Source organism: Ctenopharyngodon idella, chromosome 11 (genome assembly GCF_019924925.1).
Source record: "Ctenopharyngodon idella isolate HZGC_01 chromosome 11, HZGC01, whole genome shotgun sequence".
Taxonomy (NCBI): Eukaryota; Metazoa; Chordata; class Actinopteri; order Cypriniformes; family Xenocyprididae; genus Ctenopharyngodon; species Ctenopharyngodon idella.
Window position 1 is genome coordinate 8649716 of NC_067230.1, and position 12315 is coordinate 8662030.

A 12315-nucleotide genomic window follows, 5' to 3' on the forward strand; every position below is an offset into this window, starting at 1 on the left:
GAGCCGACTCCAGTTTCCATGCCGAAATCCCTGCCACTCTTGCCGATAGGGCCTCCAAAATGATCCCGGTCTTTTATTAGAGTGCTTGACTCTCATTCTCGCCCATTGCTCTTGACATCTCTGATTATTTCAGTCTTAAGAAAACATAGACTCGTCATCCGGAACCCTGAGTGGGCCTACCACACATACACACACACACACACATACACATATGCGCACGGCTGCTTTTAGGAAAAGTAGTCTGATGGAAAAAAAGGAAAGGGAGAGAGCAAAGCAAAGGAAGGTTTACAGATTGATGAAAATAATTTTTAGCGACAGCTGTAAACTTTTGGCTTTGGCATCTTTCTGGCGTAGACCCCAGCGCCCACCTCCCACTCCTGTTGCTTATGTCATTGTTTCAAGGGGTCTGAAGAACAATAAACTCTGGGCTCTTGGAATCCCTTCAACAAATCCTGCGACAGAACAGAATCATGGAATTTCCCCACAATCCCTCTCTGAAAAGAAGCCCTCCATTATGACTGGCCAGCCAACCATGCGCATTCTTCTGGCTAGTCATGCTTGGCCGTAGCTGCTGCTGAAAAGGATTTGTTCTCTGATCCGTGGGTGGCGCCAACCGTTGTTGTTGTTTTCGTGTTTGTTTGGCGTGTCCAGTCATTCCCTCAGAAAGGCTGGAGTTTCAAACCCAAGTGACTCACTGCATTAGACAGACTGCTAGCCAGCATGACTTTTGTTTCTTTGTAATATTCACTTAACAGTTACAGTAAGTCATTTTAATTCCTGTCCAAAGGGCGCAACCAGATCTGTTGGACTCAGCTTAATGCTTTGTGATCACCATGCCAAACTTTTCTTCAGATTTTTTTTTTCAGGAGTTGTGAAGCATGAAGCTAGAGGAGGGAGCAGACATGAGAAACCAAAGGGGAATTTTTAATGTTGCTTTGTGATTGGCCATCTACTTTTGAATGTTAGTCATATGTAGATGGTAAACAGAAAGTGTAATGTAGTCCGAGCTGCGGTGAAACAGTAGCACACAGTACAAGTTCACACCTCAAAAAAAAAAAAAAGTTTTTGTGCTACCATTTAAAAGTTTGGGATCAGTAAAATTTCAAATAAATACTTTTATTCAGCAAGGGTTCATTAAATTGAAAGTCTTGAGTACCTTATTGCTTTTATAAAACGGTTACCAAACAATACAAATATTAAAGCCAAAAATATATGTATCAATGCAACTTTCATGAAGTAGAATCACTAAATGCTTTCCTTCCGCCGGAAAAAATAGTCCCTGACCGTGAACAGCAACAGAAGTTACATTATTACGCCATTAGATGGCGGCAAAGACTTTGTCTTTAACTGTCTTTATGAGTTTGTCAGTCAGTAGTGAAGACTTTTACATTGAAAAGACTGAATTGTTGTGAACACGGAACAAGACGCAACTGACAAATGCTTTGACTAGCGCTGTCAGTCACGGGAAAACCCCTTAACTGTTAAAAGTACAAGATATTGCATTTAAACAGATTTTTTATTATGAACATAGGACTGACCTGAAGGAAAATGCTAAATCTGAATGGAGGTAATAAACTCGCTCACTCGATCTCTTTCTTACAATTCTACATAATACAGTAAGCTTCAATGAACAATATAATTTGAGAACAAACAGTTTACATTGCTAAGAGTAGTTGCTAAGGCTAAACACAGCTATTGACCAATCAGAATCAAGGACAGGAAATAAACTGTTTTCAACCTTGTTAATAAGAAATGTTTCTTAAAGCACCAAATTCGCATATTAGAATGATTTCTGAAGGATCATGTGACCCTCAAGACAGGAGTAATGGCTGCTGAACATTCAGCTTTGCCATCACAGGGATTAGGTTGACTTCAATGTTTTCTGTGAAGTGTATGTGAGAGAAAGAGAGAGTGTGTGGCCAACCACAGGGGAAACGCCTCACCTGCCCCTGTGTGTATGTGTGTGTATTTGGAAGAAAATGCAATACAAAAACACTTCACTGTAGGTAAACCGCTCCATCTCCACCCTGTGTCCTCCCTTCCACTTCCTATGTTCTGGCTGTTCTTTCACAAAAGTAGAAACTTGCAGAAAAGTCTTCCATCCTCTATCCACGGCAACAGCACCACACCACCGGTCTGGCTTGGTTATTTGCAGGGTTAAAATACATTTGTGGCCCTTTGGTGCTCTGTCAGGTTGTCTGTGTCTAGGGAACAACAGCCTGTTGCTGCAAGTGTGGCCATACATCATTTCCCTGGCCCCGGGCCTGCTGGGAAGAGGAGGAGGCGGAGGGGGGGTGAAGAGAGCCAGGCCAGGCGAGGAGTTTTGTTTTGGCGGGGTCCGGGACAAGAATGCTGGCGGACCAGACATAATATTTAGATTGCTATTAAGTCTTTGCCATGTGAGATAGCGTAGCAGGCTGTGGCTTTTCGGGAACAGTGTGCGCCAGACGAGCTTGGGCGCCCTCCCCCCTCCTCTTTTTAACACCCTCAAATCTCCCTCCCAACCTAGACCCCCTCCGCCTTTCCAAGAGATGAAAACAATCCCGAATTCAGCAAGTTTGAGGGGAAAATAAAACAAAAAAAAAAATGCCAAGAGAGCATCTCGCCAAGATTAATTCACCCGGTGAGTTGCAGTGCCGGTCGGGACAGTGATAATTACAAATGGAGGTAGCCAGGGGGATTTGCGGAGATGTTGAAAGATAACAAAAACACGCTGAAATTAGCCATTTGCTTCCTCGGATTTGGACGGTTCCCTCCTTCTGCTCTCCCGTGAACTTAACAAGTCCCATTGGCATGCCCCCCTCCCGTAGTGAAGTGTGGCGCGGTGTGCGCCTGGTGTTTTATGGCTTGCCACACTAATGTCAGCGCACTGCCAGACTTTGAGATCTCTGGGGCGGGATGCGCTGCCAGCTGGCCGCCGTTCAAGATGAGGTGAGGTGGAGAGGGGGTGGCTTTGAAGGTGTGATAAGGAGATACGCAGGTTTTGAATACTTTCAGGAGGAGCTCTTGTCATTCAACACCAGGCTTATAACCTTCAGCACAACAAAGATGAGGAAAACTAATAAACATGGTGAAAAATTGTCTACATAGAATTGGTTTCATCATATGGTACCTGTTGTTGACTCAGGGATTGTCAATTCACATTGTTGTGTTTGTGTTTCAATGGAGTTTGTGGATTATAGCACTTATAGTTTACTAAAGGTGTTTTTTTTTTCCGGCTGAGGACATTATGGTTTATTGTAATAAATAATGATTTATAGTTTGTAGTAATTTCATGCTTGCTTTCTGTCTATCTCAGCCATGTGTCCCACTGACCTGCAGCAGTTGTGGAAGGACGTGGCCGGTGTTCAGAGCACAGAGGAGGCCATGAAACACGAGGGTCTCGATCTGACCACCAACAGCTCCAACACTACCTCATACTCGGCCTCCAAGGTCTCACCTCAGATCCCCCATCATCCTTTGCCAAATGGACAGAACTCTGTGCACACTCCAAAGAGAGACAGGTCAGTGGAAAATTCACAAGCATACTTTATCCAACTGATATATTTTTTTTATATTGAGTCAAATACATGAATGACCAGTATCCACAGCATAAAATTACTATTGACAGTATATTAAAAGTAAGCAAACAAACACGGGCTATAGCTATGCATTCAGAGTGCCAACTGCTACATGACAGTATATTTTCAGTAGACATTTTTGTCACACGTCGTATTTCAAGGTCTCTGCTGTCAGGTGCTGTTTGATGAGCTGATGTAAAATGCCTGGGTTCATTTGATATTAGGTGCTCGTGTGAGTTCCTCAGAACATAGCATGCCTTCAGCATGACTGACGCCCCTGTGCCAGTTTAGCATGAGTGTGTGTGTGGAGTGGGTGAAAGTGTGCTGATAATTTAGCCGAGAGGTGAGCAGCTGTGTGTGTGTGAGAGAGAAAAGTGGTCCTACTCTGGGGTACTCATATGTTCTATGTATTTTTAAGAGCAAGACTCTTTGAGTGGATCTCGTCCTTCACCAAGGAGTCCAGTGACGAGCATCTCACGCCTTATTCCAAAGGCGGTCCCCTGCAGAGCACTCAGTGAGTAAAACACACACAAATGTATGTATATACACACATGGTTACCTAGCCATCTAAATGAGGACATGCCTTAGACTGCTGTTGTTCTTATATAAAGGTAATTTATCAAGCCTACACAGTGCGTAAAGTAATTGCGACTTTTTATCTCACAATTCTGACTTTTTTCTTGCAATTGCGAATTTGCATCTCACAATTCTGACTTTTTTTTTCAGAATTGCGAGATATAAACTCACAATTGCAAGTTATAAAGTCAGAATTGCATGATATAAACTTGCAATTGTGTCTTATAAAATCAGAATTGTGTGATATAAACTCGAATTCTGACTTTTTCTCGCAATTGCGAGTTTATATCACGCAATTCTGACTTCATAACTTATTAATTTATGTATGTACTGTTTTATGTGTATATGGAAGCTTGTTTCCACCATGAAATAAAAAATTAAAAAGGTAATTGCGACTTTTTATCTCACAATTCCGACTTTTTTCTGGCAGTTGCGAGTTTATATCTCACAATTCTGACTTTTTTCTCAGAATTGCGAGATATAAACTCAGAATTGTGAGTTATAATGTCAGAATTGCTTGATATAAACTCGCAATTATGAGAAAAAAGTCAGAATTGTGAGTTTATATTCTGACGCATACTTCTTATATCGCAATTCTGACTTTTTCTCACAATTGCGAATTTATATCATGCAATTCTGACATTATAACTCGCAATTCTGACTTTATATCACGCAATTTTATATCAAACGTGTTATAATGTCCAATTGTGAAGGGAAAAAAGACTGACGTTTTTTTCTCAGAATTGCGAGTTTATATCTCACAATTCTGACTTTATAACTCGCAGTTGCATGTTATAAAGACAGAATTGTGAGATATAAACTCAAAATTCTGAGGACTTTTTAAAAGCCGCAATTGCGAGTTTATATCATGCAATTCTGAATTTATATCACGCAATTCTGACTTTCTATCTCTAATATTTTTTATTTCATGCCGAAAGCAAGCTTCCATATGCGCATATACAGTACATGCATAAATTAATAATAATAATAAAAAAAGATGTAAATAAATGAAAAATAAATGCTGAAATTGCTCATTAAAATAAAATATCTATTTTTTATTCTAACATTGTATAATTTATATTCACTTGAATGGTTCTGCAGTATAATGTTGCAGCGATTCTGTGGATTTTTTTTAATGTAATATGGCCATTTTTACACCGGTGAGGCCTCCAAACTATTGCTAAATAAACCCACACACACCAGCAGCACTATCACACACCCCACCCTGTCATGCTACACGGACATGGCTAAACAGAAAGAAAAGCACGCCCTCCATCATGTTTTCTTCTAACACTGTTCTCCCTGACTTGGCCTAACACATTTACACACAAACACACACACACTCGCAACTCAAAAGGGAAGAAAAACTGTGCGGTGAGGCTAATGCATGGCACATGTGGACAGTGTGGTTGCCAGTAGTTTGTAATGTCTAGCGCTCAAGCAGCTTCTGAATTGCGTGGGCCGTCCACTGCCAGCACATCTGATGAAGAGGTGGAGGGAGCGTGTGTGTGCCGCATCAGGAGGGCCTCATCTGCGAGCAAGCTGCTTTATATTAAGCAGTACTCTGATGTGGAATTGGGAAGAGTTCCCCAGACCTTCAACCACCACAAGCTGCGCTCCCCCCTCCTTTAGCCCCCTGCCCATGCTTAGCAACAGTCAGACACATGACGAAGGATTTTGCGGTCCCTGCCCTCACAAAAAACCCAAGCTACATGCTAGCCCGTGGCGGCTGGCCAAGCCCGAAATGAAAAATTGCTGGATGAGACTGCTGGCGGGAGTTCGAGGCTGATCCGTTATGGGTCTCTACAGAAGCCGGGCCAGAGAGACCTGATCCAGACTTCTCGGCCACAGAGCACACAGTGGCTGTATCTCAAATGAAACAAAACCATAGCGTTTATCCCCAGGCCCCACCAGCAGGCCCTGTCAGCACATCAGCAGCCACCTTATCCGTACTCCCGACGTTACCGAGAAACATCTGAAGATCATCCACGTTTGTTCGTAATTAGATAGCGGCATGTTGTTCCTGGCCGCATCTGAGACATTTGAACCTGTGTCGTAGTGCAAGATGCTAATACAATGATATACACTTACTATTGGAAGCCTGTCAGTCACGATTATGGAAAGCTGATGTTTTTTTTACATTTACCAGGTCCACTCGAACTGCATTTGTTCAAAGCTTCCTGAAGGACTGGCTCAAAGCTATCGGCTTTCCCAGACAGGGAACGTTCGAGACTGTTTCCATTGCTTCATTGCTTTGTATTAGTCGCATGTGTGTAAGGCTACCATGCAGACTGCCTGAAATAATTGGTTAGATATCAACCCCAGTGAGTTGTTTTGATTAAGCAAGCAGGTGTTTAGATGTTTTTGAAGAATGGAGTGTGTAATTTCTGTGTTACCAAACAAAATCGTTTTCCTGAACACTCCTACCACTTACATCAAAGTTTAGTGTGACATAATCTTTTATAGTTTGACTAACCATTTATTTTTGTCCTTCTTAGCTCAACCCACGAGGAACACACAGCCTCCCACCCGCTCTACGGACACGGCGAGTGCAAGTGGCCCGGCTGCGAGGCGCTCTGCGAGGACATGGGCCAGTTCATCAAGTGAGTGACAGCTGTCCGTCAAATCCACTCCAGAAGCACGTCATGTGCTACATTCACGTCAAACCTTGTAACTCGCATAAAACCCCACGCCGAGCTTCAGAGCATTCATCATTGTCCGCTGCATCCCGCAAAACAAGTCTGTGGCTGTTAGCATTTCCCTCTGTCAGTGTGCATTCATCCTTTTTTCGATGAGCTTGCAGGTCGCTTCTAAACTAAAGGCCTTCTCTTGCGCTGAAGTAAGTGTGGGGATGAGAGGAAAGGCAATAAGAAAGCCGGGCGGATGACAGCCATGTTCAGGTGTGATGTTTGAACAGACAAGAGACGAATGAATTCCACAGGGAGGTGGGGGGTGCAAGGTTATTGCTGAAGAGAGCGTGAGACATTCACCAGCGCTGTGGGACTGTACTAGTGTATGAAAAAAGAGGGCTAACGCTTGATAGACAGGTATTTCACAGTCAGAGGACACAATCAGAGTAAACTAGAGTGCCCTCTGTAGAGTTACAAGCAAATGCGTAGTGTGTCACACAATATAAATGTTTGTGCGCACCTTTGGGTTTTCTTTAAAGATTATATATATATAGAGAGAGAGAGAGAGTTTTTTTTTTTTTAAGAAGTTAATACAAAAGTGACAGTAAAGAATTACAGAAGATTTCTATTTCAAATACACGTTGCTCTTTTGAACTTTAAATTTACCAAAGAATCCTGAAAAAAATAAATAAATAAATATATATAATATATATATATATATATATATATATATATATATATATATATATATATATATATATATATATATATATATATATGTGTATACACAAATATTATGAAATATTATTACAATTTAAAATTATGGTTTTCTATTTTAATATACTTAAAATATAATTTATTTCTGTGATGCAAAGCTAAATTGTCAGCATCATTACTCCAGTCTTCAGTGTCACAGAAATTATTGTAATATGCTGATTTATTATCAATGTTGGAAACAGTTGTGCTACTTAATATTATTTTATAACCTTTGATACTTTTTCAGGATTCTTTGATGAATAAAAAGTTAAAAAATATCAGCATTTATTTAAAATAGAAATCTTTTGTAACAATATACGCTACCGTTCAAAAGTTTGTGGTCAGTAATTTTTTTTTCTTTCTTTTTTTTTTTTTTAAAGAAATTAATACTTTTATTCAGCACGGATGTGTTAAATTGATAAAAAGTGATAGTAAAGATTTATATTGTTAGAATTTATGAATAATTATGAATTTTTTGAATAAATGCTGTTCTTTTTAACCTTTTTTTCATCAATGAATCCTGAAAAAAGTATCACAGGTTCCAAAAAAATATTAAGCAACACAACTGTTTTCAACATTGATGATAACTGAGTATCAAATCATAATATTAGAATGATTTCTGAAGGATCATGTGACACTGAAGACTGGAATAATGATGCTGAAAATTCAGCTTTGCATCACAGAAATAAATTATATTTTAAAGTATATTAAAATAGAAAACCATAATTTTAAATTGTAATAATATATATATAATTAATTAGGACAGCTAAATAAAAGTTTAAGAAGTAATTCTTTATAATACATTCCAGGAACACAAAGTAATTTTTTAGCCTAGAAAAAGTTGAAAAAGTTAATTAAATAAGATAAATGATTTAGTGTACCTTTAACTCCAGAAATGAACTGTATGGCTTTCACAATACTTTTTCCCAAAGGTTCAGCTTAATACTTTTGCACAGGAAGCTAGTTTACACATGCCCTGCTAGTAACCATAGAGACAGATGTCCGGCTGTCTTCCTGTTGACCTGTCCTGCGTTCAAGAGGTGTGTGTGTGTGTGTGTGTGTGTGTGTGTGTGTGTGTGTGTTTGTGTGTGTGTGTGTGTGTGTGTGTGTGTGTGTGTGTGTGTGTGTGTGTGTGTGTGTGTGTGTGTGATCAGGTAGCTGCCCACAACTCTTCAATGCTGTCAGAGGTCGATTAGCTCCCCGCTCCCATAATTCTGCCTCTCCATTCCTGAGCGCTCCGCTGCTGGGTCAAGCAAATTGTTTTCACGCTTCGTTAGTGGTTTACTTAATTAGCTCATTTACAATTAGAAGCCTTTGTTTCTTGGATACAAGCAAAGACATCAAAAAGAGGCTCCCTCCCCTCCTCTATCTCCCTTTTCCCAATCTTCTTTCTTCTCGCCATCTCTTTTTCTTTGCGCGTGTGTTTGCCAGTTTGGGGTCTTTAGGGATGCTGGGGGGGTGAGAGGAGATAAAGAGAGGAAGAGATCAGACAGGGAAGGCGATGTAAACAGTCCCATTGTCTCTGTGTGTTAAAATAATGAGACTTCACAGTGGAAAGTCCTGACATGTCCGCCTGTCACAGGGGTGCGAGCCAGCCATTGCCGTGGCCCCAGCGGGCTCGAGGCTCGCAACGCTACTGCTGTTTATTTTCTCTTCCTCCCCCTCGAACACCTTCTTTGATATCCAGCAGGTCAGCTCCATCTCTTACAGTAGTCGGGTGTTCTTGTCCGTTAATGAGTGGCGGTCACATCCTCGTGTGTTTATTTACTGGGATGAAATGCTCGGCCCTCGCTTCGTCTTTTGACTCCAGGGCTGCGCTTCCTCGAGGGGACTGCCGTATTGACAAGCCGGAAAGATGTGTATGTAAATTTCCTCCGGTCGTCCCTGGCGACGGGGGTGAAGAGCGTGCTCGGTGCATGCGGGCGGGAGAGGGAAGCGCGTATGATAGTCGCTGACACGTACATCAAAGAGCCGGAGAGTCTGGGAAAGTTTTAAGAGTAAAGCTGTTGTTTGGTTGCGCGGTGTCTCATTTCACATAGCCTCGGGGCAAGCGGAGAGAGGGGGGGACGTGAGATAAGAAAGGAGGGGGTGACAGATATTGCCATCAGTGCTGTGCACCCTGGCCCAGTCAGAACACTTTAGTCATCACTAAAGACAGGAAGAGAGGAGTCTCTCTCCCTCTCTTCTTGTGTTCTTTTTGTCTATTCTATAGCCCCATCTGGCTGCCTGCCACTTATAGTAGGAAATGAGGCCCACATGGAATCAGTGCCCACTGTACGAACGCCCGCCATTCACAAAGCTCTACACATCCCTCGTCTCGTACGTGTTCATTTTGGGTAATTTTAATAATGCTTTCAGCCTCCAATAAGGGGGCATTCACACAGAATAGGTTCTTTTTGCACTATTTTTTAAAATTGTTGGTCTATCTAAAAATGTGCTGGATGAATTGACAGCCACGTTTTTCAACATGAACCGAGTGTTTTTAAGTTTTTATTGTTTTTAAGTGTTTGACTGCATGTTTAAAGGGTTAGTTCACCCAAAAATGCAATTTCTGTCATTAATTACTCACCCTCATGTTGTTTCAAACCTTTGTTCATCTATGGAACACAAATTTATTTTTGATGAAATCCGTGAGGTTTTTTATCTCCCAAAGAAAGAAATGAAAATACCACATTCAAGGTCCAGAGAAGTAGTAAAGACATCGTTAAAATAGTTAACGTGACTACAGTGGTTCAAACTTAATGTTATGAAGCGACGAGAATACTTTTTGTGCACAAAAAAAAAACAAAAAAACAACTTCATTCAACAATTTTTTTCTCTACCCTGTCAGTCTCCTATATGCAGTTGACACAGTGCAACGTTTCCATGTTTACATCCGAACGCCGGCTCATTGCTGGCCGACGCTGTTCACGTGAGCACCACGACGCATGCGCGTGATGCTGACGCAGGAGTCGGCCAATAATGAGTCGCGTTCTGACATAGAAAACGGAAGCTCTGCAATGTGTCTTTAATGTAAACTGTGTAGGAGAATGACAGGGTAGAGTGGAAATTGTTGAATAAAGTCATTATTTTTGTTTTGTTTTTGCGCACAAAAAGTATTCTCGTAGCTTCATAACATTTTAACAATGTCTTTACTACTTTTCTGGACCTTGAAAGTGGTAATTTCGTTGCTTTCTATCAGAGATAATTTTTTTAAAAAAAAACTAGGATTTCATCAAAAATATCTTAATTTGTTTTCTGAAGATAAATGAAGGTCTTACAGGTTTGGAACGACATGAGGGTGAGTAATTAATGACAGAATTTTCATTTTTGGGTGAACTAACCCTTTAACTGTTCCATTGCCCCGCCCACTCATTCTTCTGATTAGTCCACAGTCTTAAAAACTGACCTTGAAGAGGAACCTCTTTTAAGTTGACTTCACGTCTTATGGTACTCCTGCACAATACACAGAAAAAACAGTGAGACATGGTGCAGCAGTCAGAGACATCCATCTGGTACAAAACAATTAGAAAGCAGTGCAGCTAAACGCATAAACATGTCCTGCATGAATGGCCGCTAAGAGTACAGTACTCACACCATTTCACCATTTTTTTTGTTAATCCTTTTCACAGAATTCCCCTCAAAATCAGTTCAGAAAATTCTTTAAAACGTATGTCAGTTTCATCTGGACATGATATGAACACTTTTTATCCCCATATGAAATCTCGGTCTCTTGTTTTTTCTTCTTCTCTAGCTAGAGTAGTGTGAGAATAAAACATTCATTCACTCTTAATCTTCATCCTGTCTCTCTCTCTCTCTCTTGTTCTATCTCACACACTCGCGTCCTGAGCTCTTTAATGATGTTCAATTTTCTCTGGCATGCCAGGACGACATGTGTTAGAATACTCAAGCCCTTTGTCGGGCTGGATTGTGACTGTTTTTTCTGTGACCGTTGTAAATGCTCCTCAAATCCCTGTCGGGGTGCAGGGAGTAAACACTGCCTCATTGTCGGGTCTCTCGGAAAAACGTCGCTACTGTTTATTATAAGCCATAAAACTTGTGGTCTGTTCCTTTATTCAGAAAAAGAGAGAGAGACAGGGGGGTGTAGGGGGCAGAGGGAGAGTAAGATGAGATCATGTTTTTTGTTATTATCATCATGTGCTTGCGGGGAAAAAATGTCTATCTGCGCCTGGATTAGTCGAGTGGGTGACATCATTGTTTTTGTTTAATTTCTCATGAGAGAGCGAATGCGCACCCCTCTTTTCCTTCAGTCGGACACTCAAAACGGTCATGTCATGCGGCGAGTGTCACGGAGATAAAGCAGGCTGGGATCACAGGGATGAGAGTGTATTGCCAAGGTTAAAGATTCTGCTGCTCACACACACTTCCGTTTGTCGCTCTCCCGCCGTGCGGAGAACTCACAGTAACTCATGGGCCACCCACGCCAATGAAGAGTCCTGAAAAATGCAGGAATTCCCTCATTAGTAAAGGTGTCGGATGAGATTAAGTTTTTTTTTTTTTTTTTAATGTTGTGGCTTATATCTGATAACTGGCTAATATTATAATTTTGTCTAAATAAATTAAAAAATGAAACATTAAAAGCTAAAATCAGTCAGGTTAACTGCTACAAGTGAATTTAGGCATGATCACAGCATTATAATGTACAGAATGAAAAATGGATATTCATTTTGAGATTTGCTGAAGATTACTATTAACAGTTCTACTTTAAGCAAGCATTAGTTAATGGCAAAGGTAATCAAAATACACAACATTATAATGTACAGTATGAGAAATGGGGTAGAGAATGATAAAAC

At 40.8% G+C, this 12315-nt stretch overlaps 1 protein-coding gene across 3 annotated transcripts in view; it reads left to right on the forward strand.

The window, feature by feature from the left end:
• foxp4 (forkhead box P4) overlaps positions 1 to 12315 on the forward strand; it is a 147057-nt gene that overhangs the window by 100977 nt on the left and 33765 nt on the right. For all 3 annotated transcript variants that reach the window (XM_051912426.1, XM_051912423.1, XM_051912424.1), the window contains 3 exons: positions 3299 to 3503; positions 3979 to 4074; positions 6635 to 6739. In XM_051912426.1, the coding sequence (XP_051768386.1) occupies positions 3299 to 3503; positions 3979 to 4074; positions 6635 to 6739 (406 nt within the window). The remainder of the gene's footprint in view (positions 1 to 3298; positions 3504 to 3978; positions 4075 to 6634; positions 6740 to 12315) is intronic.